This window comes from Apodemus sylvaticus, chromosome 4, assembly GCF_947179515.1.
Source record: "Apodemus sylvaticus chromosome 4, mApoSyl1.1, whole genome shotgun sequence".
NCBI lineage: Eukaryota > Metazoa > Chordata > Mammalia > Rodentia > Muridae > Apodemus > Apodemus sylvaticus.
This window is the reverse complement of record NC_067475.1, coordinates 55,251,159-55,276,970: the sequence shown is the minus strand read 5'-3', so window position 1 is coordinate 55,276,970 and position 25,812 is coordinate 55,251,159. Positions and strand designations below refer to the sequence as shown.

Below are 25,812 nucleotides of genomic sequence, written 5' to 3'. Positions count from 1 at the left end.
ATCTCATCCCTATTTACAGGTGTAGTTGCTTCCCCCATCCCCTCCCTCCCATGCTGCCCCCTCAAAATACTCCAAAGACTTAGTTAGAGGGTACTTTCAGTCTTTGCTGCCACCACAATAGCTGCACAGCCTTGGTTCAGAGGAAACAGAGCTTCCCACAACCCCAAGTTCTGCCGCATGATTACCTCCAGAAAGGTGTGGTCCAGCCTCACTATCTGAGAAGCTTTACTCCATTCTTCAGGGCAAACTCACAGGAGACCACAAAGAGCTGTCCCGTGGCTGGGGAAATGGCTCAGGGGTTAAGAGTGCATATCCCTCTTGCACAGGGCCTGAACATTCACATCAGGGGGCTCACAGCTGACTGTAACTAGCTTGGGGGGGGGGGGGGAATCCCACACTTGCCTCCGCAGGCATCACATGCACATACCCACACACAGACACACAGACACCATAATTTAAAAATGAAAAGAAAAAAAGAAAAAGAAAAGCTGTCCAGCACCTCTTGAGCAGCAATCACTAAGTTCAACCTTTGCGTGGTTGAGAAACTAAGGCTGGTTTTAAGACATGGAAAGGGCAAGAACAGCCATTTGTAGAGGGATGGAAGCCCAGAGTAGCTAGAAAAGCAGAAAGGGGCCATAGCTAACTCCCACAATCCTTCAGGACAAAAACCCATGGATGGCGTCACAAGTGTGAGTCCCCTCCCTCAGTTCTCTCCCAGTGGAACCACAGTTGTCCCTCTTAAGCCTCTCGGGTGCCTTGTGTCATGTGCCTTATCATCCTCTCTGAAAGAAGATCCCCAGGGATGCCAGCTCCAGGTTTCTGTGCACCGTGTGTGTGTGTGTGTGTGTGTGTGTGTGTGTGTGTGTGTGTGCTGGGGTGTAAACTGCCTATCATCCCAGCCTCTCGGGGTGGGACTGCGGAGTAAGGACACTCATTTGGCTACATCAGTTTTCATCCTTTTCTATGTTTCTGTTTTTTATATTTTCTTAGCAGCAACAGAACAGGGAGACAGTCTTGAGGTATTTTAAAGAGTTTTTTTTTTCTTAAAAAAAATAATATAAAGTTATAAAAAGCGGCAGCAGCCTGGGGCCCAGATCTGGAGGGGAAGAGGTGCTGACGGCTCCGTTGCAGTGGGCAGGCACTTTCTTGTTAATGAGCTTTTGACTGCAGGGAGACAAGAGGTAAGAGACAGGGTCAGGCTAGGGGCCTACCTGTTATCCTTCCCGTTGACCATCTGGGCTAACCCTTGACTTCCTTCAGCTGGCCTAGTAAGTGCAACTGAGCATGGGAAAAGGAGTGCCAGCCTACCAGGTGGCCTGGGCAGGAGGCTGGAGAACGCACATGCACACACCTGTACACACACAAGCAGGCCCTGCGATAGCTACCAGGTTTCCCTTAGAGGCACTGTGAGGGTTGGCATGCACATAATCCATGCCTAAGCCAGAAGACTATTACCCTGTCTCACCTCCCAGAAGTCCCTCCTTACAGAGATCACAGGGATAGATCAAAACAGGCTCCAACCGAAAAGGTAAATAAACCTAACTGCAAGGTTTCCTAGACCCCAGAGAACCTGCTGTAATCTGAGATGACTCCGTGGACTGTAAGTTGTGCACTTGCTTTCCAGTGTCCTAAAGCCAGCGGAAGAGCCAGAGAACTAGAGCCCGCCCCCTACTCTGCACACTGGGACCCAGTGTCCCTTCCCTTAAGGAAAAGGAGCTCCAAGTCCTAGAGGGTCACAGCCAGTTCAGAAAGACATGGTCCTTTCAGTAAAGCCAAAGCAAAGGTAGGATGGGGCAGCATGGCCTCCGCCCAGAGGAGACTGGGCGGAGGAAAGGTCCCTCAGGAAAAAGCTGGGGTCACCTGACCAACCTCTCCCAGGAGCTCTCTCGGTGCCCCCCTCAGTCCCCTCGGGGGCATCCCTAGCACCTTGTCCAGGTCATGTGCCTCCCCTCCCGGCTCCTCTCTGCCCATGCTCCTCAGGAAGCTGGACTGGTACCTTCAGTGTAGAGCACTTCTCCTCAAAGGGCAGGGCTGGACCTGGCTTCTTGCGACGCACAGAGCAGGTCCCATCAGGAGGGACGCCAGCCTGACAGTGCTTGGCCTTGACTGGCCGGCAGTAAGTGGCCAGGTTTTTCCGCTTCTTGGCTACCTCCTCCTCGGAGAGGCAGTTGGTTGGCAGGACCTTAGCTGGGTGTCCAGCCACTCCCCGGTTTTCTAGCTGAGAAGCCTTGACTGGTATGGGGGATGAATGAGGGGAACCCCGACAGTCCAGGGGACCTGCTCGTTTCACTCGTGGCCCCACTGTCCCATTGAGCCCCACGTTCAGGACTGTTTTCGTCTTGGTCGAGAGACCCCGACAGCTGGAGGGTTTGCCTTTTCCAGCAGGCTCTAGGATGCAGGTCCGTTTGAAAGTGGTAGGGCCAGGGGATAACTTCCGCTTCCGAGAAGGGGCCTCCATCTCCACCCCCTCCTTGCCTCTGGATGACTTGCTGGCCTTGGAAGGTGGCAGCTTGCTAAAGGACGGAGATGGAGTGTTGGCAGGCAGCGGGGAGGTAATAGCCTGGCTACCGCCCATGCACTCTGCCTGGCTGCAGGCAGCTGCTACACTGGGGGAGCCTGCAGGATAGCTAGGGACCAGGCTGTCCTTGATGGGGGGCATGGAGGCTGGACAAGCAGGTCGAGGGGGTGGGCCTGGAAGTCGGGGGCAGCTGCCCATAGAGGATGGACTCAAGGGATCAGATAAGGATGGACTGACAAGATGGGATGGAGGCTCAGCCGCTGGTGGGATCTTCCTGTAGCAAAGAGAGAGCTCCACTGTGATACTGAGCAAACACCGGGGCTTCCCTAGTATACACCAGTCTGCACCTTCAAATGGCCAGCAAAGCCCCAGGCTGCTGCCCCCTGCTGGGAGACACTAGAACTACGCTGAGGAAGGCACAAGAGAAGGAATGGTCATTGTATCAGGACAAGACATACAACTAGCTTGTAGATACATTAACAACCTGATTTTTGGTCTCAGTTTGGGCACTCCCTAGCCTACATTACCTAAAAGGTACTGGAAGTGATGGGTAAGCATCTAGGTTCACCCAGATCATCCACTCATGCCCTCCTCCAGGCTAAGTCTTGCCCCTTCACGCCACACCCTGTTTGGGTTTTCAGCAATCAGCCATGGTACCACCAGCCCCGGGTTACTGAAGCCCAAGTACACTCAAGCCCAAGGAAGGAAGTTCTGAATCCCTGGAACTCACTTCCACATGTGTGAGCTGAGGTGCCGCTCCAGCATGGAGCTGAGTGCCGAGCAGAACCGGTCCAGCCGGCGGCTAAACACATAGCATCCTGGGCTCACCAGCCGGCTTCCAAATGTGCAAAACTGGAGATGTGCAGAAGGAAAGAATGTGGTTGGGAGGGCCTGAGATACAAGCCTTAGCCACCCTCCACCCCAGCTCCCTGTCCTGCCACCTTACCGCCTGTGGCCTAGGGGGCCGAGTTGTGTAATGGCAGTCAGGGTTAAGGTGGAGGTCATCAGATGGCCCCTCTTCCTCACTTTCCTCGCTGGAGGCCTGGGCCCCACCCCGGGGCAGAGGGAAGGGGAATAGGCCTGGATCTCCATCACCACCACAGGGACCTTCATCATCTGCCTCACTCTCAGAGGAGGCATGGGACCTGAAATGGCCAAAGGATGTGTGAATGCTGCAGGGGTGGGAAGGGTGTCCAAGCTCAAACAGCCAGGGCAGGCATACCCCTCCGGTACTCAGATGAGTGGGATGGCGAAAGGACAGGAAAGTATAATATAGCTCACAGAGTAAGAGACAGAACCCAGGGTCACAGCCTCCAAGGGATTCTCTCTTCAGCCCCTTCTGAGGCCTTGTCTTTTTAAGGAGAAAATCTGCTTCAGATTTGCTTCCTCGAGAAAAATCTTCCCAGCTGAACTATACTCAGCACTGGTCAGCCTAGTCAACTCTCTTCGTCACATACTCCTGTGAGCCCGTCTGGGAGCTGAGCCTGCATTGCACGCCAAGCCTTGTATTACAGGCGGAAGTGCATGTGAGGAGGCGCTCCATAGACTAGGGCAGCCTCTGCTCGCAAAGGGGTCAGTGGATGACTACACGGTGGCACTGCTTCACCCAGGACCTGGCCCGCTCAGCTCTCCGATGATAAGTGCTAACCCATGGAGGAGTGGAGAAAGATGTTCCCACCCAGGTGCTGCCAGGTGGCACACCTCCCAGAGGCTGGAGTGCCGCGGTGTGCTGAGTGCTTAGGGGAAGTGAGTACGTTGTCAGGACATTTTCCTGGACCCGTCTCCAGGACTTCCTGGCACCTTAGGGGCTGAGTATCCCCATGTTAGGTAGACTTCAGATTCTGTACATACCTGGGAAGTGCACAGTACGGGTAGGTCTGCTTAGACAGAGAAGAGGTGTTGTTGGGGGCAGCTACTGGCGCCACGCCCTGGACCACAGTGGGAGGCTCCTGGGAGGGGCGCTCGAGGGTTGGCTCTTTGCGTGCTGGGCTCTTCTCCTTGGGAGACTCTCCTTTTCGGGAGTTGGCCTTCAGTTCGGCCACTAGCACATCAAAGTCCTTGGCCCTGCCTGGGACCTCCCTGCGCTGGTGCACTGAGTGGATCTAGAACACAGCAGGGCAGAGTAGTGGGGGGTGTGATCTGCGCAGGAGGGAAAGGGATCGGTCTTCTCTGACACACAGCTGTGAGTGAGGGGTGTTTGGATGTTCATTTTAATCTTTCAAGGAGCCAAAACTCTCCTCTGGGTAAGGGGATCTGGAGGGCACTCCCTGCCTACTGCTCCTACCCTGTGCCCGCTACAAGTAGCCTCTTCTCTCCTTCCCTGGAGGAAGCCCCATCCCTTCAACTGCATTTACAGCAGCTTCTGGACTCTCCTTCCAAGGTTCCGTCTACGCTGAAGCTGCCCCCATCATCATGCGGAGGGCTGGGGTTACCTTGCAAGTCAATAGGCGTGTACAGATCTTCTTGGTCTCTGGGTTTATGACCCCGCACTGCCTGTTGAGGTCAAACTCTTTTCCTGCGGGGAAAGAGGTTCTGATGACTCTCAAGGCTGTTCTGGGGAGGAGCCGAAGTCCCAGGAAGCAGTAGGACTAAGGCAGGAGAGCCTCGCCCTCAGCTCTGGGGTTCTACCTGCTTGTTTTAAACCAACTCAGCCCTATCCCTGGCCCAGGTACTCTTGGGAGACTGTAATCTCAAGGCAGGGCAGTAGGTACCAAGAAGCAAGAGTAGCTACCCACATCTGAGATGCCAGGAAAACCAGCTGGAGGGGGTGAGGCAGGAGAGAATGGTCAACTGCTCAAGGCAAGAATGAGTGACTCTGCCGGCTTAGACTCGTGCTCTCTGTCTGCCTCAGAGACCTGGACCAGCAAAGCTTCCTGGGAACAAGCAGGACAGGAGGTAATGGGGCTTCCGTAGCCTCCAAGCTGTAATGGTCAGACCTGGACAGGTTCACTCCTTCCTGACCCAAGAACAGAGAAGCCCAGTGAAGTCTGCACTCGGCCTTTCTGAGCCCCATGTCCGTTACTACTCACGAGCCATCTTTCGGTGGGTTTTAGGAGGAAGCCTGGCTCCACTGGGCTCCTTCTCCGGAGGGCTGCCTTCGGCCCGGTGACTGGAGCCCTCACCAGGGATTAGCTCGATGTTCTCTCTGCCCAGAGGTTCTTTAGGAGAGGGGGCCATGGGGACTTTTCCAGGGCAGTCCTTGGGGAGGCCTCCTGGCTGACTGAGGAAAGCAGAGGGTGGGGCCACCCTGATTCCATGTCCATCAGACTTCGGGAGACTGGACATCTTCTCCAGATTCACCACAGGCACGAAAAGGCTACACGTGGAGAGAGGGTATGGGCTGGGATGTGGGGAGGCTGGGACTGGGTTCTGGACTCTAGCCCAGAGCCATCTCCTCCCTAGCTCTGGAGCTTGGGTAGACGCCAAGAGAGGCGTGGAAAAAGGGGAGCCCATGTTCCCTGGAATATATGGAAAGGAGCCGCAGATGCTGTTTCTGCTGTGAGCAGTATCCTACAACCAGGGCTAAGTGTCAACCCTTCTTGGGTCAGGTTCGGGGCTGGTCTTTGGGGGTCTCCAGCTTCTTCTTACCAGAGGCTGTCCTTCTGGGTCTTCTCAGGAGGCTGATGGCCACGGCTCCGGGACCCCTGGCCCTTCTCCCTGGAGGAGGTTTTGGTGGAACCTGGGGCTCTACAAGCTGGGCCCTGCCCATTCACTACATGGCATTTCTGAGAGCTGGCAGGGGCTGGAGGTGGGGGTGGGGCCCGGGCATAAAGCTTGCTGAGGGGCCCATGTCTTCTTTCTGTCACCAGGAGGTGGAGAGAGTAACTGAGGTGAGTGGGATTGACTGCCTCCTTCCCCAGCTCCTAACCAGCCCGCCAATCGCTAGCGCTTGGGTTGTGAGTTTCTCTCCTTCCCATTTAAGACTGAACCTTTCAAGAGTCAACAATTCTAGTCCAAACTTCTTGAGCCTCTTAACTCTACTCGATGCTAGAAGCTTGTTCAAACAATAATCCCCACACCTCCACTGCTGACCTCCCAACTAACACTGTCCTAAGAGTCCCATGTGCCACCACCCCGCCCCCTTAGCACTTCCCTAGGCGCCCCTCACCGCAGTGCTTCTGGAAGGCTTGAGGCTTCACCACCTGGCTGCAGTGGTTACACACAACCAAATAGAAGTCGTCATGGGCAGGGCAGTGCCCGAAGATGGACATGTCTGCAACAAGAGAAACCTTCATCACTTGGGCTGAGTTCTCTGGATCTCCCTAATCAAGGAGTACTCTCATCCCGCCACTTAGAAGATGCTCTGCGGGATACTTCCAGCCTCCACAGTCCAATCTGACCAGACCCAAAGTGTATGGGCTTTCCTGTGAGTGGGCACCAACCACATACACAGGCTCACCACCAACAGGTCCCAGGAGCCAGGGTGACTGGCAGACTCGGACCTATCAAAAGGAGGCTTCCCCCAGCAGTGTCCTGCTGCTTCGAGTTGCTTCCTCCAGTGGGAGAGGGAAAGGTGGTCCAGTTTCCCGAGTCCCAGCCCTCTGTGTGTTGACTCCCACCTTCTTTAATGAGGGTCATGGCGTCCAGCTTCTTGGCGTTTTTGCTACTCTCCTCTAGTTCAGCCCCTGGAGGAGAAGCACAGTTGAGGAGGCCCACCCGAATCCCAGAACCCAGCAGGGCCTGCAGCCCAATGGTATGAAGCCCACAAGCACTCAGAATTCCTGAAGACACACTTTCCATGGGTCATTCACAAATGCCTATGTTTCCTTCCTGTGCCCCTCTGAGATGAGATGACCCCATTACGGATCACAGTGACCCTTCACTCCCAGGTATAGAACAGAGTTCCACAGCTGACTAGATGGGTGACTATGGGTAAATGTCTCTTTTCTGGGCCTTGCTTCCCCCATTTAAAAGGGAAATGGTTCTAAACGTTTCTACAGGTCCCTTTTGAGACTGCTTACATGGGTCCTTTCTACTACTCTGTGGTATCCCAGACGAATACCCTCCCAGGTGCCCACCCCCATAAACTCATTTTGCTCCACCCAAGTTACCATAGTATCATCAAAGTTACACTCAGCTTCTCAGGTCCTGCACTGATAGGACGGCCATAGAGTAGAGAAACTGCTGTCTTTGGACCCTTTGGCATCTTCAAAGTCTCCTTGATCAGCTACGCAAGCCCCTCCCCTTCTTAGGGGGGCTTTGTCCAGGGGTTGCCCTTGTACCTCAGTTTCTGGGTTAATGACAAAAACATCTTAGCTGTGCAAAGCAGCTCTTTCCCCATCCCCCTGCCTCACTCCTCACCCCCCTCCTCTAAGCTCCCTCCCTGTCCCTTGGGGTTGGGGGAATCAATTCTGAGTCACCAAATCTGAGTCCGTTTCCAGTTCTCAGTGCACCTAGACCCTGCCGTGGGCCCCATCTGAGCCCACTCGGCATGGGGGCAGTCCAAGGGTGGCCTGTACGCCCATCTAGGATGGCTCTCTGATGCTCACTAACAGAGTGGCCCCTTTCTAGGATGAGAAGATTATTGGCAATCATAATACCCAGACATAAGTGGTAGTGGGTTAGGCATGCAAAAGATAAGGGGCAGCTCCCACTCTTTTAAGTCCCTTAAATGTAAGTGTAGGGAATGACAGAACAGAGCTGGAAGTCAGATATCTCAAAAGAGAACAAGTGGCATTAGAGACTGCTCCGTGAGATCTCCTCCTCCACCTCTTCTCACTTGCAAACTTCTTCAGGGGTGTGATGCTTGTTGTCACCCCGAAAGGCCACGAGGCCAGGTGCTCCCTGGGGCCCAGGAGACAAAGATCAGAAGGGGCTGCAGGCCTGCTCACCAAAGGCACTCAAGGGCCTACAGAAAATAGGGGTCAAGGGAGAGAGCCAAGGGGTAGGACAAGAGGCCCAGGAAAGGATGGAGGCTTGGAGTCATGTACGGATGGACGACTGATGGAGGTCGGTCGGGAGGATGGATGGACGGATGGATGGAGGATGGATGAACTAAAGCAGAGGGGGCGGGGGTTCAGGAATACTGAGCAGACAGGGAAGCGTTGAAAGAAGCTAAGGTGCGGGGCAAAAGGCGAAGAATCAAGTGGGTGGGGAGGGGGTCACAGAAGTGGGGTGCGTGGGAAACACGTGGAGAGGACTATTGCAGATGGGTAGAGCCGGAGCAGGTGCAGAACCGAAAAAAGCTGGAGGCCGGCTCACGTGAAGAAAGATAAAGGCAAATAAAGTGGGGGCAGGTACTGTACACCCGCAGAGGCAGAGATGGGCAGGGTGGGCTGCAAGCGATATGCCGGCGCTAGGACCCGGAGGCGCGAAGGTGGCTGAGCAGGCGGGCACTAGGACCCGGCGGGTCCTTTGTTTGGGGGGTCGGGGAGCCGGACGGCGGCTCTAGTCGGCGGCTCCCCTCAGCTGGAGGGGGCCCTGGGGGGGAGGGGAGATAGTGATGGGGTCCCCGGATTCTAATGTGTCTGTACTCACCGTCTGCCGCGGGCAGGTCGGCCCGCTCCACCCACGAGCTCCAGCTCTGTCCCGCGAAGTCATCGAGACTCGGCACTCGCCGCTCCAGAGCGGCCATTGCTGCCACCGCGCGTTCACGCACCGCCATCACCGCCGCGGACGCGCGCCCGCCCCGGCGCCGCCGCCGCGCGGCCCCCTCCCCCCACCCTCCGACCGGGGGCACGCCTCCCTCTCCCCCTACCTTTCCAGTTCACTCTTTGCGCAAGCGCAGCTCGTGCCTCCTGCCACTACCTCCTCATTCTCAACACAGCTTTCTGGGAAGTGTAGTTGCGGAGGGGTGGTGATGCTTACGGAGGTAGCCGAGGGATCCCTTCCGAAATGCACAATCGCACGCGGGGAAGGAGAGATCAAAGCCTCGGGAATTCCTCTTTCAACCCCTCCGTACACATCCTTTGTGCCACTAGCTCACTCTTCCAAACTTACTGCACATACCCGAGCCCCAAACCTCTCTCTGCCCAAGATACTCCTCTAAAGCCGCGTATCCGCCAGCTGGCTGGCGCCCCTTCCTGGGCTGGCGGCCACGAAGCGCCTCTGCACCCCTGTAGATCGAATAGGGTAGGTGCAAGGAGGTGGGCGCAATGAATCAGAAGGGCAAGGGGAGGGAGTGTGCAGGACGTGCTGAAGGACACAGGGCTTGGAGTGGGGGAGGGCCACAGCTCCTGTGCCGTTCCTCTATGGGAAACCCACGCTGCCTTGATGCAGAACGGAGGTTTGGAGTACTGTTGTCTAGGTTTGGGAGGACCTGGCTGAGCTTGCCAAGATCACCTGTCATACGACTGAAGGCTATCGCCGAGCCAGAACCAGCCCCAGAACTAGGGTGGCCCCGAGGCTGCTGGTATTTGCAGTGTCTCTGCTGATCCATCTCTCTCCTCCTGGGAACTACAATCGATGATAACCTGCACTGCTTCTTCCCAAATCCTGGCTGGACCCTGACTTCATCCATCATTTTGGCTTCTTTTTCTAATGAATATTTTCGCCGCTGGAAAAGCTGCTACTGAATCCTTGACATAGGGAGGTTTCTCGTGTCTCTCTCTTTTTCTTTTCTTTATTTCTTTTTTCTTTTCTTTCTCTTTTCTTTTCTTTCTTTTTTATTTTGCTAAGGCCCAGAAAATACCTAATCACCCACCCTTCTTCTTAGCTGATATTTCTTTCCAACGTCACAGAAGAGACAAAAATCTGCCTTCACCCCCGTCTCCATTCTCATTAGAAATGAAATATTAATCCTCTTTTTCTTTGACTACCTCACCCATCACGCCATATTGCATCTCTTTGCATAAAGTGAAACCAAGTTTGGGAGCAAATAAGTCATGGTCCGTGACTTTCTGCTTCCCATTTAAGAGCAGTTTAACTATCTAAAGAATAATATCTTCTGAGGACAGAAGTTCTAAACCTAAGACCCACCCAGAGAAGGTCCCTAAGAGACCCAGGAACCTGATGAGATTAAATGTAAAACTGTGCCCAAGCACATTTTTCTAGGGACTGTAAACGTGACCCGTCTGAGGAGCTGGAGGTGCAGGTCTGCATCATGAACCCTGCAGTGAGGAGAGGGAAGCATATGGCCCTCGACTCCTCCTTTGGCTCACAGATGGTAGGAGAGCAAACGGAGGCAGCATTGTGGAAGCCACTGTCTTTTGCCTTTTGAGTTTGGTCCAAATTTGCTAATGAGTCTCGGTTTCTCTGGACTAATTGGGTGCCACCAAAAGAGTGGATGTCACTAGACCGGGGCTTGCCAGGAACAATTGCTCATCCAGCAGACTCTATTGCCTGGGGTGCAGAGTTGCAAGGAGAAGAGTATGCCTTGGCAGACATGCTGAAATTTGTCCAAAAACATAGAGCAAGGGAAAAGGAGAGGGGAAAAAAATCCCCAGAAGTCCTCTGGTCTTGGCTTCTCCTTGGCAAATGTTCGCAGCACTGTTTATTCAAATGTGTAATAACAAGCACCACAAAACAACATGCAACATTCTCCCCACACTCTTGATCTGCAATCCCAGAAATAGGAGACCCATGGTCAGGATGTTGAAGAGGACTCATGTCTAAGGAAAGTCCTGGATGGGCATCTCCACATGGTCAGAGTCTACCAGGGCAAAGGGCAAGTTCCCTACTTGTTGGCCTCCTGTAATAGCTAGAGAAACCAGACACCTTCTCCTACTTCAGGCCTGACTAGGCAAAGTGGTGGTGCCAGCCCTGGTTGGAGAGGACATGAGTCTTATGAGGACAGAGCTGCCCTTGGCACTTACTGCTGCCCAGCCCCCTGGAGGTAATGAGGTGAACTGGTCTTTCCTCTTAGGGCAGCCATGGAGAGAAAGGCCATAGCCTAAAATCAAGGCTTTCTTGGCCATAGCTAGACTCTTGCTGAGGAAGAGCCTTCTCGACCCTAGAGCGAGCTCTGGAGTAAAGGTGCTCAGTGGGAGTCTATAGCTCCCTTTCTAAAGTAGTTGATGGGCCAGTTGCTAACTTAGGCCCCAAGTGAGGACGCTTTATCCATCACAGTTCAAATAAATTATCAATATAGATGCAGAATCCAAACACAGTTTGAGTAGAAGCTGCCTCCAGATCCCCACAGGGACTTGCTTGAAGAAAAAGTGGTCACCCCTTTGTTCTTTGTATCTCTAGAGCTGTAGGCGAAACTGTCCCCCTTGTCCTTTAGTAACCACGGGGACAACTTTGGATAGAGAGGTTCAGATTTAGGAACAAAAAATTTCCCATCCTTAACTCTTTTCCCTAAAATCTGAAACAGAAAACAAAAATCCAAAATTCTTTTCCTGAAGGGCTCCGGGAGCATCTGGAAGTAGAAAACTATCTTACTTCCTCTGCTGGTTGGGGGAACTGTAACCCAACAAAGAAATGAATGGCCCAAAGTTAAGGATTCTGAGCCCTGGGCACCCAAGCATTACATCTTGATGTGGGCAGCATTGAGGGGTTGGCGAGGGTTGATCACGTCTTGAGGACAGGTTGGCACAAGGCACATTCATCTTTGGGATGCTAAGTGGGCCGATCGCCACTAAATGGCTGGTTTCTCGCTTCTTCAACTTCCCCTGAGCAACCCTACTACCAGGGTAGATCAAGGGGGTTTGATCTGGGCAGGAGGCAGATGGCATTTACCTGGTTGTTACCCTCTGACCTTGGGGCCCAAAGAGGGATGACAGGAGGTATCAGGAAGAGGAGACACATCAAAGACAAAAATGGAACTGGGTCCCGAAGTGAAGAAGCACCAATAGCATTGGGGCTGCCCAGGACTGGGGAAGGATGGGGCCTGGCTGCCGTATGGAGGCGAGAGACCAGGAGAGATGACCCTCTTTGTAAAGATGGGGAAGGAAAGGCTTGAAAGAACTAGAAAAGGTGCTGGCTTGAGAAAATGAACAGACGGTAAAGGTCAGGTGGGCCCATGTATCCATGTCCAGGGACTCCTGGGCATCTCAGCCTCACGATGGTCCTTCAGGCCCTCCCAAAGCCCACAGGAATGAAAGGAAGGCTTGGGCAGACTGTTAAAATGATCTTAAATGCCTCATCTCCAAAAGGTTGGGGAAGGGAGATGGGCCAACAGGTGTGATGGGGATGGGAAAATGAACGGGACATATTCCAAACCATTTCATCTTGTTTCCTAAGTGTAAGACAAAACCAAGGCTGAGAAGGAGAGGAAGTCAGGGGTTTTGTGAGCCAGTGGAGTGTAGGCCACTACTGAAAGTGTTCCAGCTGAGGGGAAGGGAAGGGAGGACCGAGGGAACAGAAAACTTATTCTGCCAGCAACTTTCCTGACTTTCTTCCTTGGTGCTTCAATACACTTGCAACTATCTGCTCCCACTGGGTCCAGGCCTCACGTGGACCCTAGAGGGACCTTTGATAGGGTAATGAGTCTCCCTGCTTCACACATGGTGGGAGCTGTGGACAAACAGAGGCCAGAGACAAAATTGTGGAGCACACTGGGCTCTGGGAGGGCTAGAGATAAGATACAGATTCGATGACAGCTATTGAGGGATGTCACAAAAGGGTGGTAGATGGGCCCTCTGCACAGAACTCAGGGCAAGGCTACCAGCTGACTCCCCCAAGTAAGATGCCCCAGTCCAGGCAGGGGACAAGAAGCACTGAGATAGATCCTGCCATTTGCGGCCCCAGCAGGAGGAGGGATAAGAAACCAGTGGAGCTCTGCCCAGGTTACCAACAGCTGAGGCCCACCCATCCATTCGCTCAAATCTCAAAGTCCAGAATAATGGGGGAAGGGAGTTGGAGGAGGCAGAGAGGGAGGAAGAGGAGGAGGAGGAAGGTCCTGTAGAAGCTGGAGGAGATGAAAGGTGCTGTCCAGTTGGGGGAGTAGGCAGATGAAGGCTGCTTACTGCTTCTCCACTGCTCCCTGTTCTGCTGCACTCTCCTGGCTGGGGCCCTGGCCCTGGTCCTGGCCTTGTCCGTGCCACGGGGTCTCTTTGAACACAAACCAACAGTTTCCAGCCCACAGGAAGAAGTTGATAAAGCCAAAGAGCTACAAAAGAAATCAGGAGAGTCTGTGAGAATAGTTAGGAAAGTGCTACGTGAGAAATGGGAAGAGGAAAAGCACAGAGAGCTTAGCATAGAGAAAGGGCTTAAGGCCACTGTCTATTAAGAGATTTTCTAATGGCAGTGTCTAAACTCTGTCCATTGTACTCGCTCACAATGTAGCTTGGTCACTCTTCGAATCTGGCCCCAGGAATGCCAAGTAAACCAAGGAACACATTTCTTGAGGTGAGTGTAGTTGGAGCTGTCCAAGGTACTCCCTAGGGCTAAAGACTAAGCAAAGGCTTTATTCCAACATCTACTGTTGTGGTTATTATTCTTTTGTTTTCTCTGTGCACCTAGCCTGTTCTAGGACCCATAACCCTTCTGCCCCTGTCAGACAAACTCTTGGTAATACAGATGTGGGCCACACCTGCTCTATTGAAATATTTATTTAAAATATTTTGAAAAACTAACAACATAGAAGGGTATTGTGGCATATGCCTTTAATAATAATTAATAATAATAATAATGTAATAATAATAGGACCAATTAACTAGGTATGGTGGATTACACCTATGTAATCGTAGCACTTAGGAGATAATGAAGGAAGACTGAACAGAAAAGCTGTGTGCAGTGGCACAAATCAGTAATCCCAGTACATAGAAGACTGAGGCAAAAGCACTGGGAATTTGGGGCTTGAGAGATGGCTCAGCAGTTAAGTGCATTGACTGTTCTTCCAGAGGTCCTGAGTTCAATTCCAAGCAACCTCATGGTGGCTCACAACCATCTGTAATAGGATCTGAAGACAGCTACAGTGTACAGAGTACTCATTTAAGTAAAATACATAAATTTAAAAAAAAAGAACCATGGATTCAAAGGCAGCTTGGACTATATAGTGAGTTCAAAGACAACTTGGGTGATATACAAAGAGCCTGTCTCTCAAAAATCAAATAAAAACAATAGATAAGGAAAGACAGATAAATACATATAAAGCAGGTGCATTGAATAGTTGTATTTTAGAAAGTGACTATGAGCTGGGCGGTGGTGGCGTACGCCTTTAATCCCAGCACTTGGGAGGCAGAGGCAGGCAGATTTCTGAGTTCGAGGCCAGCCTTCTCTACAAAGTGAGTTCCAGGATGGCCAGGGCTATACAGGAAAACCCTGTCTCAGAAAACAAAAACAACAACAACAACAACAACAAAAAGAAAGTGACTATGTGGGCCTTCCCTGTAAATGTTTTTCAACTTTTCTGGATATATATGAATTTTTTTGTTTTTTTAATTTTGTTTTTTGTTTTTTGTTTTTGTTTTTGTTTTTGTAGACAGGGTTTCTCTGTGTAGCCCTGGCTATCCTGGAACTCACTCTGTAGACCAGGCTGGCCTTGAACTCAGAAATCTGCTTGCCTCTGCCTCTCAAGTGCTAGGATTAAAGGTGTGCGTCATCACTGCCTGGCCGGAAACTTTTTATAATTAAAAATTGGAGGGGCTGGAGAGATGGCTCAGCAGTTAAAAGCACTGACTGCTCTTCCAGAAGTCCTGAGTTCAATTCCCAGCAACCAGAGAGGGAACCATCTGTAATGGGATCTGATGCCCTCTTCTGGTAGGCTGTGGGGGAGGTCTGGGACATTTTCTGAGTAGTTCCGGGATGGCTGAGATGACAGGACATTTGAGAAGTTTAATGCTATGGGTATTTACTAGCTTATATAGATGCAGCTCAATGCTACAACTGGATAGCTAAAACTTGGATTGCCTGCCAGCTGAGCCCACCACTGCCTGCCAAAACCATTCCAGTAGAGGAGGCTAAATGGCAAGGGACAGTTTTTCTCTCATGCTAATCCACTCATAGTTCTGAGCCCAGCCACAGCCATAAACCCCTTCTGCACATGCTCCCATGTGATACATGGTTGAACAGACAAGAAAGGGTAACCACCAGGGCAGATAAACATGGAAAGGAAAGATAGTGAAGGAGTGACTCAGATTTGTTTCATCCAAAAATATCTTCTCAGGTCGCCATGAGATGCAGGGGTTACTAGTCTAGGTGCAGAGCATCTCGTCTCTGGGGGCACCTTCCCTATTCTTCTCAGAACCAGTTAGCTAGCTGGACAGCCAGGTTAGTGTACCATCCCCAGACCCCTCCAATGATTACGATCACAAGTCTCACCACAGAGATGTTAGCCAGCCCCATAGAGGGTGTGGCCCCGGCACTGCACACTGCCTCCTCTTCGTGGCACACAGTCATGGCTGCGGTCAGGCTGGATGGTCGTGTGGCCCCTTTGACATCAGTCAAGCCCTTGCCCCAGGCAGCAGCAGCAACCAGCCAAAAGAAGGTGAATGAGACAGTCACACAGAAATCCTAGGAGGAGCAGAGGTAGGAAGACATTTAGAGGGGCCCCGTGATCATCAATTAACTTTTCCTTCCTCCAATCACACAAGAATCCTGAGGTCTCAAGTAAGATGTCTCTTCTCACCCTACAGATACCTAACTCCCATCCTACCTGAGGACTCTGTTCAGTACCACCAAAGAAATGCTGCCACCCAGACTACCATATTCCTTCCAATAGAATTAAGGTCAGGCAATGAGCTGCCACAGTATCTATCTGCTGGGAACCCTCCCTCCTTGCGACCCAAGTTACCTAAATTCCTCATTCTCTCCTCTCACCTCCCTTTTAATCACCATTGTTCAAACTGTAAGTAATGAAAAAGGCACATTCAGAAGGGAATTGAGATCTCTAAAGCACACTTCCCATCTTGAGTGCCTGGAATGCAGAGGAAGCAAATGAAATGATACTAATAATAGATAGCTCTCAGAGAATAACTACATGTTAGGTGCTGGGCATGCATCCTCATTCTATCCTCCTAAAACACGGACACAAGTATTTATTGCTTCGTCTTTATTTTATAGCCAAGAAAATTAAAGTGCAGGGAGGCTGAGTAACTTGTCTAATGTGTCAGCTACTGAGAACAAGTGCTGGGATTTGAACCCATTATGTCAATTCTAGAGCCTGCTTTATAAAGATACTGTTTTGCTTCCTCTGACTGCAAACAAACCACTGAGAGGTTTTTCTATTCCACACAGTTATCAGGGAAGTCATCCCTTTGGACCTCCCCTCCATCTCTGACTCCAGCTTTCTAACAAATGAACAAATGTCTCTTCCACTTATTGGTCCCATTCCTCTGGGCCATGCTCACTCACCACCAATGGGAAGCGTTTGTTCTCCGTGTAGAGTTTGTGGAAGCGCAGGTAGATGACCAGGGCAGCCATTGTATAGAAAAAGGAAAAGATGCCAAGGGTCACAAAGAACTCAGCGGGGGCAGAGAAGTCACCCATGAGGTTCATGGTTTTGGAGGTGGAGTCCTCATCACAGGCAGGCATCTCATACTGGACCTGGTACAACCTACAGATGACAAGAGAAGCCATGCTGAGATAGGGTTAGCCTCTCCTACTCTGCCCAAGAAGGGCTCCTATGCTGGTCTCACCCTGGGAAAGGAGTCACTTACCTAGGAACTCCTGAGGGAATCTTGCAGTCAAGAGACTTCAAGATTCTGCTCATTTGTTGTTGTTGTTTCTAATAGTACTGGGGATTGAACCTGGGATCCACACATGCTGGGTAAGTGCTTTAACCACTGAGCTACAGTCCTAGCTCAAGATTGCATCCAAACCTCATGTCCCCTTCAACAGCCACTCTAGACCTTTTAAGTCTTAAAATATACGCTGTCCAACTATTTCTGGTAGCTAAGCCACTAAACAAATCAGATTCAGTCTGCCCTTGGAAACAAACGGACTCATATTAAGCAGTGGCCAAATTAAGGTTTAAGTGACCCACTCACAGACTTGATGTGGGCCTCCCTGATTTGGCCACATTGAACAAAATAAAGTGAAAAACTACAGCTTGTTGTGTACAAGAGATACTTAGTCTAAATTGGACAGTGAAGTGGTTTCAGACACTCCAAAGGATGTGTGTCCTGCCTCCATCCTTTTCTGAACAGCTCTTTCTCCTCCCCAACTAGACTTCCAGACATTGGGAGATTAATATTCTCTTCTGCTTCCTGGTCAGAGCAAATCTCCCTCTTCTGCTTCCTGGTCAAGGTATACCTCCTTCCATTTGGGTGACATTGTGTAAGCATCCCACATCTCTTGTTTAATAACTAAACTCTAATAAGCTTCCTTCCTTCAAGGCACAGAGGAATATGCAGAGGGTCAGAGAGAGATGCCCTACTGGCCCAGACCCCTTCCATCCTTCCTCCCAGTGGCTTGATTCCTCCGGCTAAGCTGTGGCGATCTGTCATTGCTTGAGTTTGGACTGGACCATCATAACAATGATATGTCCATGTTTCACTCTGGTCAGAGTGTCTAAAAAAGTGCTAAAGGACAGAATGATCCAGGTCTTGTTTTATTTTAATTTTAATCTAGAACAGCACACACAAAAATATGGTCTTTAGATTGTGTGTCCTCTGAGCAGAAGAAACAACTGAGAGGTTGGTAAGGGCAGAGGAGGGAGGAAGCCCTGCTAACCTAAAAGACGGGCACTGGGTCAGAACCAATCCCTGCTCACCTGAAGGGATAGCCGAACAAAACAATGATGGAGCTCACGTCCTTGGCTTCGTTGTTGCAGCGAACCAAGGCTCCGGTCTCCCCGCTGTAGGAGCCGCAGGACCCGAAGGCGAAAATAGCAAAGAGCTGAGAGAAAGTGAAAGCCCTTTGAGAATCAGAAGGTCTCTCAGACGACCACCTCTGAGTCCAAGGGGTGCAGGTGCTCAGTGGATACAGAGTAACCATTCCTTTTATTGAATTCCTCCTGGTAAGGACCGAACCTCACAGTCTTTCTTCTTTCAACTGCAGACATTGTGTTCTCTGAACAAAGCATTGGACCCAGTAGCCAACTAAAGAAGGAAGACTCTGAGCGAGTCCTCAGAGGGGAAAAGGGGTTTCCATATCTTTATTGGGCACACACAGCTTCTCAAGAAAATGGCTAATACAAAACCTCTATAATTCTGGCTATGGGAACGTCTGTTTCAATCAGAAATAGACACCTTTTCTTTTTCAAGACAGGCAAACACTGGAATCAGTTTTTTCAAGACATCTTTTTTTTCTTCTGGGTAGTATAGGAACTCAGAGATTTGCCTGCCTCTGCCTCCCGAATTAAATGCTTGTGCCACCACACCTAGCCAATAGATTCCCTTTTACCAAGCCAGATCAGGTGTGCCTGGAACGTTGTTCATTTAGTTTCATTTTCATCCCTCCTCGAACAGCCATAGACTCTTGCCCTGACCGTGTTGCTAACTTGCAATAGTTTCCTGCCTCATCCAAGGGGTAGTGCAGGGGAGGCTGTACTGAGCCATCTCATGCTACTGCCCGCCTGAATTTTCTTCCCTTTAGTAACAGTGCTGGCTGGGGGATGTTGACAGGCCCCGCTCACACCCAGAGGAAAGTACCCTCCACTTCCTTGTCGGCTCTACTGCTTCCCACAGCTGCCTGCCCCTCTTTGTGATCTGTTGCTGCCATCAAGTCCAGGTGGTAGGAAGCAGGGAGTGTTAGAACAATTGATTTGTTTTCCTCTCGTTCTTGCCTCACAGCTGAGTAATCTGTCTTGTCACAACTAAACTTCTGTCTTGAGTAATCTGAAAAGTCCCCATCGTGTGATTCTCACGTTTCTTTTTTGGGGGAACACACATTAATAAGAAATGAAAAGTGGGCTGGAGAGATGGGTCAGTGGTTAAGAGCACCGACTGCTCTTCTGAAGGTCCTGAGTTCAAATCCCACCAACCACATGGTGGCTCACAACCATCTGTAACAAGATCTGAGCCCTCTTCTGGTGTGTCTGAAGACAGCTACAGTGTACTTACATATAATAATAAATAAATCTTAAGAGCCGGGCAGTGGTGGCGCATGCCTTTAATCTCAGTACTTGGGAGGCAGAGGCAGGCAGATTTCTGAGTTCGAAGCCAGCCTGGTCTACAGAAATGAAAAGCATTCCCATTCTATTATGTTGTCCACTCAGCCCACTTTCTTTTCTTTCTTCTTTTTCTTTTTCTTCATTTCTTTTTATTTTTAAAGAATTATTTATTTTATGTGTAGGAGTACACTGTAGCTGTCTTCAGACACACCAGAAGAGGGAATCAGATTCCATTACAGATGGTTGTGAGCCACTATGTGGTTGCTGAGAATTGAACTCAGGGCCTTCAGAAAAGCAGTCAGGGCTTTTAACTGCTGAGCCACCTCTCCAGCCCCCGCCCCCCCAGCCCGTTTTCTATGCACTTACCTTTGGTGTGATACAAGTATTCTTACTAAATGGTGAATATACTCTGCTAATTGTTTCTATCAGTTACTCTGTGACTCAGTCAGTGTTTTGTATATTAAGCAAGAAGACAGTAATCCCTACTGCAGACTTGCATCCAGTCAGGAATAGTATTGTGCATTATTTTTCTACTGCTGATTGGAGTGAAAAGAGATCTAGATTAGGAATCAAGAACCCAGCCGGGTGGTGGTGACACATGCCTTTAATCCCAGCACTTGGGAGGCAGAGGCAGGTGGATTTCTGAATTCGAGGACAGCCTGGTCTACAGAGTGAGTTTCAGGACAGCCAGGGCTACACAGAGAAACCCTGTCTGGAAACAAACAAACAAACAAACAAAGGAATCAAGAACCCCAGGTCCTGGTCTTGGCCCTGTAACTTATTGGAGAGGTGGCTTGGCTCTCCGAGTTCTAGTTTTTTCATTTGTAAAATGAAGGACTTGGAGATCATTTAAAGGCTGCTTCCAACTCTGGAATTCTTCCACCCTCTGAAGTTAATGCTATCAGCAGAGCATGCTCTTGGCTGCCTTTAGTAGCAGCTGTGCTCTACTCCTGGGTGGTGTCCAGTGCTACCGCCCTGCCTTGCATGGCCCGGCCGAACTCCGTGCTAGAGCCATTGACTGCTCTCTAAAGGTCATGTGTGCCCCTATTTGCAGTAGACTTGTTCCAAATGAGTGATGATTATCTATATAGGTAAAGATACCCGGGAAAGAAGTCAGTGTAATCTGCCTGCAATGGCTACACAGCCTCTACATCCGAACTAGGCTCTGAAAGCTGCAGTGGAGGACTGTTGGTCCACCTTCCTGACAGAGCCTGAGAGAAGCCACTAGAAGCCTCTGTATCATCCCCCTGAACATAGGCAACATGGCCGCTCAGGCAGAGCAGTGATCCTCTGCTAGCTGATCCGCAGGGGGACGGTCTCTTCTTCGTTCACTCTGTGGGTCTCTGATTCCTCCTAGAAGTCTTTGTTCCTCTTGGCTTCTGGGGCCTAGAACAGGTCCCACCTAAGGAAGGGCAGCACAGTTGGGTCGGTGTGTTTTTATTCACTGGATGTTGGTAGGATGTTGAGTAGAAAGGAGCATGGAAAGAGTCCTAACTCAGGGCAATATGGAGCCTCTTCTTCCCTGGGCACTGTTGAACATCTGCCAAAAATGGCATTTCTCGAGTATGTACCTGTAGCAGGCGCTTTAACAGTGAGAGACAGTGTGTGTGTGTGTGTGTGTGTGCATGTGTGTGAGAGAGAAAGACAGAGAGACAGAGAGAGAAGGGGGGGCTGTCCTCATGGAGTGTATGCCTTAGAGCTATACTGCTCAACTATGGCTATTTGGGTTTCTTCAAATAAAATAAAACAAAACCTAAGCTTCAGCTGCTCAGTCATAGAAACAGACATAGCAAGGGCTCAATAGTCATGTGCGGCAAACCAGCACTCTACTGGACATTATGGATGGCAGAACTTTTCCATCATCTATTAAAATTCTAAATCTCATTCCAGTTCTGGAAACAGAAGAAGCCCTCTTTCCTCTGATTACGTTACATTCTCAAAGTAGCTAATGTGAGAGCTGGCCTTCAAGTTCACATCTTCTGAGTCCCTGCTCTGAGCTTCATCCATCCATCCATTCATTCATTCACTTGAAGCTAAGCATCTACCTTGTGCCCTGAGGCTATCGATATGGAGGTGAGTAAGACTCTGCACTGTGGTCCTTAAGGCTGAAGAGAAGAGGGTCTCTTCTGCACGGTGCATGTTACAAGGAGAAAGGCAGGTGTTCTGCCCCAGGCTGCAGGAGCAGAGATACCTGTCCAGACCATTCGTCAAACCCTCTACTTTTCTGTATCAGATTTTCTTCCTATCATGACTGTGTAGGCAACTAACCCTGCAGGAACAAGAAGAGAACTTGAATCCCTCTCTCTCACACACAAGGCTATGAGATATCACAGTGGCCATAAAGAACAAATATGGAGTACCTGAGGGCAAGGGCATTTCAGGAACTCGGATGCTGGCAATAGTGGTGGGCATACTTTGCCCACCTCTGCCTCTTCTTCCTCCTACCTTTGCATCTCTTTGAAAAGATAGAATAACCTTCCCAGTTTAAGATTGGGGGTTGACTTTGATGCTGACTGGCTTACTATATATACTTATGTCAACCCAAAGGACACTAACCACCAGGGAGTTCAAGGTCTCAGCATCTATTGGTGCTATGGACTCTGACAGTATCCATTCAAAAACCTTCAGTAGGAAAAAAAAATGCGTCAAACAAATAAAAAGAAATCCCACCAATGAAATAGCTCCATTGTATTATAGATCTCTGACTGCCCCTCCTAACAAAGATCATCAGCCATCATCCGGAGACATACTTGGATAAAGTTAATATGATCTGTTATTTGTAAGAAATTGAAGCCAGACAGTGGTGGCTCATGCCTGTAATCCCAGCACTTGGGAGGCAGAGGCAGGCAGATTTCTGAGTTTGAGACCAGCCTGGTCTACAGAGTGAGTTCCAGGACAGCCAGTGCTACACAGAGAAACCCTGTCTCCAAAAAACCAAAACCAAACCAAACCAAAAAGCTAGTTTTTTGGGACCAATGAGATGGCTCAGTGGGCAAAGACACTTGCTGTGTAAGTCTGGTGAGTTGGAGTTCCATCCCCAAAATCCAAGTAAGAGTGAAAAAGAAAAAACAAACTCCTTTGACCTCCATATATGCCAGGCACTTGTGCACATACCCTATTCACAAACTCACTCTCTCTCTCTCTCTCTCTCTCTCTCTCTCTCTCTCTCTCTCTCTCTCTCTCTCTAAGAGTTATTAGGCTGCACTCAGGAGGCAGAGGCGAGCAGATGTCTATGAGCTCAAGAACAGCCTGGTCCTGTGAGTTCAGGACAACCAGGGCTACGTAGAAAGACCCTGTCTCAAAACACCTAAAATAGATGAATAGAAAGACAGACAGACAGATAGATGGAGCAAGCTATCTGGCTAGCTTGATATAGAAATGATATAATTCTTGAATTGGAACTGAGGTGAGATTCATTTCTGAATCTTTTAGTTAGTTTGGTTGATTTGGCAAATCAGGCTGAGATCCACCTGCCCTTGCCTCCCAACGCCTGGGACTAAAGGTGTGTGCGGCTGCGGCCAGCTTGATTTCTAAATTTTAAAGACACTCTAAGTCCTGCCGACATCACTTTCTTCTCACAAGGATTCCAGTAAAACCCTTGCCTTCGGCTGATAATAATAAAAGTTTTCAATTACCATTATAGTAACTACATGATCTCTGCTTTCTGTTTCTCCTCTGGTGAGGACTATTTCTCACGCTGGTTCCTATGCACTTTTCTGTTCATCTGCAAAGATTCAAGCAAGCCAAACTCATGACTGAGTTTGGGCTACCTAGATAGCACTGAAAGCACCCCATGACTTCTTATAATGCTACTATGTGAAGCAGTGGTTCTCAACCTGCCTAATGCTGTGACCCTTTGATACAGTTCCTCATGTTGTGGTGACCCTCCAACCATAAAATTACTTTTGTTGCTACCACATAACTGCAATTTCATTACAAGCTTATTTAACTCCAAAGGGGTCTCAACCTATGGGTCAGGATCACTGCTGTGAATGAAGGCTGCTTCCGAGTCTATCCCCCAGAGACCTGATTTAGCAGTCTGAGCGCAAGATAGTTCCTGTTTTGTACAATCCCTTCCCTATAAAGTGGGAGATCATAAAGTCAGAAAGGTCTTAATTCTTGGGGAATCAGTGATGACTTTGGAAGAAGACTGGACAGTTGGGCTAGGAGTCCCTGTGTGCGGGAATGCTGTAGAAAGTAGGGTGAGAATGGTGACCGAATTAAGGAAGCTTTCTAGACCCTTCCCAGGGAAGATAAGAGATAAGTCCGTGGTCTTTCCTATTGTTTCCCGTGGCCTGACGATCTGTCACTTTCCATTAGATCTACTTGTCTGGGGTAGATAAGATAGCACTTCTGCCTGCTCCCCGGGACTGCTCACAGTGCCTCCTTACTTCTGAATCCCAGCTCCTTTGAAACCTTACCTTTCCTATTCAGTCCCCTAAGGACTCAAGTTGGAACAAGGAAGGTCAAGAGGTGAAGAGTTCAGTCAACATTGCTCTGCCCACCCCCCTCCTTGAGGCAACAGAGAAAGTAGAATTATTTACTCTAGGGACTCCAAGCTGGCTCACATCCCATTAGGGTCTCAGATACCCAAAGACAATCCCAAATGCACTCCAGATTTGATGATTTCCATCCAAACCACAATTACTTAGGATTTGGTGACATCTCACTAAGTCCTATCTCCTGTGAATTCAAAGTTCTTTAGAACTCAGTCCTCTTGGGTATTAATGGCAAATTGGTCCCTAGCTGAATCCAGTGCTTGAGGGCACATTAATAACTCCATATAGAATCTGGTATATGGCTTGCCTAACAAAACCTTTTCTGCAAGAATGTACAAAATGTTCCCCAAGTCTTTATGATTTGAAAAACTGACTGCATCTGTCTATGTTCCTAATATATGGGGAACTTAGGTGTTAGGTCTAAGAACAGAAGGCTTATCAATGTCTTACAGTACCAGTGAAACAAGACAGGATACCCACTAGACCAAGGGAGGGGAAACTGAGGCCCTGGACAGATGAAAGTTTCAAGGTCTTAGGGTAAATCTACTGTTGAGCTATACTCTAGTATGCTGACAGGTTTGATCCACATTTGACTAATGCTGGAAACCTGTGTCCGGAGAAGTGACTTGCCCAAGGTCACAGAGCTGAGACAGTAGATCTAGGCCTGCAACCTACCATCTCTCCCGGCTCAGTGTTCCGTTATGTTAGCTGCCATGTTTTCTTCCAGCTTAACTGTTTTTTTTATTTAACTGTTGGACAGGGAAAATGTTCATTCATCCATCCACTTCTTCACTCGGTTACAGTTTCCCAAATTGCTCCAGTGATGTCAGCTGGGAGTCTGTCCCCTGAGTCCACCCCCAGGATCATCCAGGTCCTAGAGGGTTCCAGGCAGGATGGTTTCTGTAACCCTCTTCCTCCCCTGGTGCCTTCAGTAATAGCTTTGTTCTCACTGCAAAGTGGACCTTACCCTCCTTGTCCTCCTCTCCCCTCCCGCCACTGAAAAGTGGTATGTGCAGGATCAGAGTTCTGGAAAGGTTACACCCGGGTCCTCTCGTCCGAGTGAAATGTGAGCGCCCTGGGCAAAGGCGCCTTGCACATAGAAGGTCCGAATCCGGGACTCCGCATGCCTGGCTCCTCTCCCTCCTACCACCGAGCACTGGAGCAGCAACCCTGGTCCTCCCCTCCCCCGCCCACCTGTCGCCACCCCCCACCCTTCCGCGGTGGCTGGGCCCGCTGCATCTCCCCAGCCTCCTCTGGGGCCACATTGCTTCGGGTCCGCGTCACAATCCAGGCTCCCGAAATAGCCCGGGGTTAGGGCCGACTCACCCACTGGAGAACTTTGATGAAGCCCAGCGGCTCCTCCAGGCGCTGCCAGCGCAGCCCCAGGAGCAGACGGTCCACCTGCAGAGAAAAAGCCATCAGACGGTTGAGGCGGCCGGCCCGGAGGGAAAGCGTGGGTCCCCCTCAACTCACATTGGGGGACGGGGAAGGCGGAATGGGACACATGCAGGACATCTAGGTGGACAGGGACTAGGGAGAGTCCACGGGCCGGGCACTCGGGGCGTACCTGGGGGCGCGGAGACTTGTCCGAGGTGCGGCCGGGGTTCTCCGTCGAGGACATGCTGGCGCGTCGGGGCGCAGTGCGGGGGTTCGACTCCCTGGCCCGGAGACTGCGGGGCGCGCGGGGGCGCTGGGGGCGGCGGGCTCGCGGCCGTGGGCAGGCCGGGCTCCAGGCTGGCGGGCTGGGTCGTGGGGGGCGCTGCTGCTGGCGCTCTCGGAGGCTCTGTCCGTCGCGCTGCCCCGCCGGCTGCAGAAAACCCCCGAGTCCGATTCAAACTTCTGTCAAACTCGCTGGCTGACTTGACAGCCGAGTCACGTGGCGTGCGATCGCGAACCCTGCTCCCGCCCCTTGCTCTCCC

General features: G+C 50.5%; 2 protein-coding genes across 3 annotated transcripts; both read right to left on the bottom strand.

Moving 5' to 3' along the window:
* Nucleotides 1–999: 999 nt before the first annotated feature.
* Nucleotides 1,000–9,525, bottom strand: Atxn7l2 (ataxin 7 like 2). 2 transcript variants are annotated; one of them, XM_052179450.1, is made up of 12 exons: nucleotides 8,996–9,087; nucleotides 7,570–7,748; nucleotides 7,078–7,143; nucleotides 6,627–6,731; nucleotides 6,107–6,317; nucleotides 5,548–5,834; nucleotides 4,951–5,033; nucleotides 4,370–4,620; nucleotides 3,465–3,663; nucleotides 3,249–3,370; nucleotides 1,997–2,792; nucleotides 1,001–1,164 (listed from the first exon to the last, which is right to left on the bottom strand). In XM_052179450.1, exons 3-12 carry the CDS (start codon nucleotides 7,094–7,096, stop codon nucleotides 1,150–1,152), a joined length of 2,088 nt encoding a protein of 695 aa, XP_052035410.1. In that variant the 5' UTR covers nucleotides 7,097–7,143; nucleotides 7,570–7,748; nucleotides 8,996–9,087; the 3' UTR covers nucleotides 1,001–1,149. The 2 variants fall into 2 exon arrangements, with proteins under 2 accessions (XP_052035409.1, XP_052035410.1); XM_052179449.1 differs by lacking the exon at nucleotides 7,570–7,748 and having other exon boundaries at nucleotides 1,000–1,164; nucleotides 8,996–9,525.
* A 3,836-nt stretch (nucleotides 9,526–13,361) lies between these two features.
* Sypl2 (synaptophysin like 2) lies at nucleotides 13,362–25,514 on the bottom strand. Its single transcript, XM_052178526.1, has 6 exons — nucleotides 25,461–25,514; nucleotides 25,220–25,294; nucleotides 18,054–18,178; nucleotides 16,694–16,895; nucleotides 15,662–15,853; nucleotides 13,362–13,508 (listed from the first exon to the last, which is right to left on the bottom strand). The coding sequence occupies exons 1-6, from the start codon at nucleotides 25,512–25,514 to the stop codon at nucleotides 13,362–13,364; spliced, it is 795 nt and encodes a 264-aa protein (XP_052034486.1).
* Nucleotides 25,515–25,812: the final 298 nt, after the last annotated feature.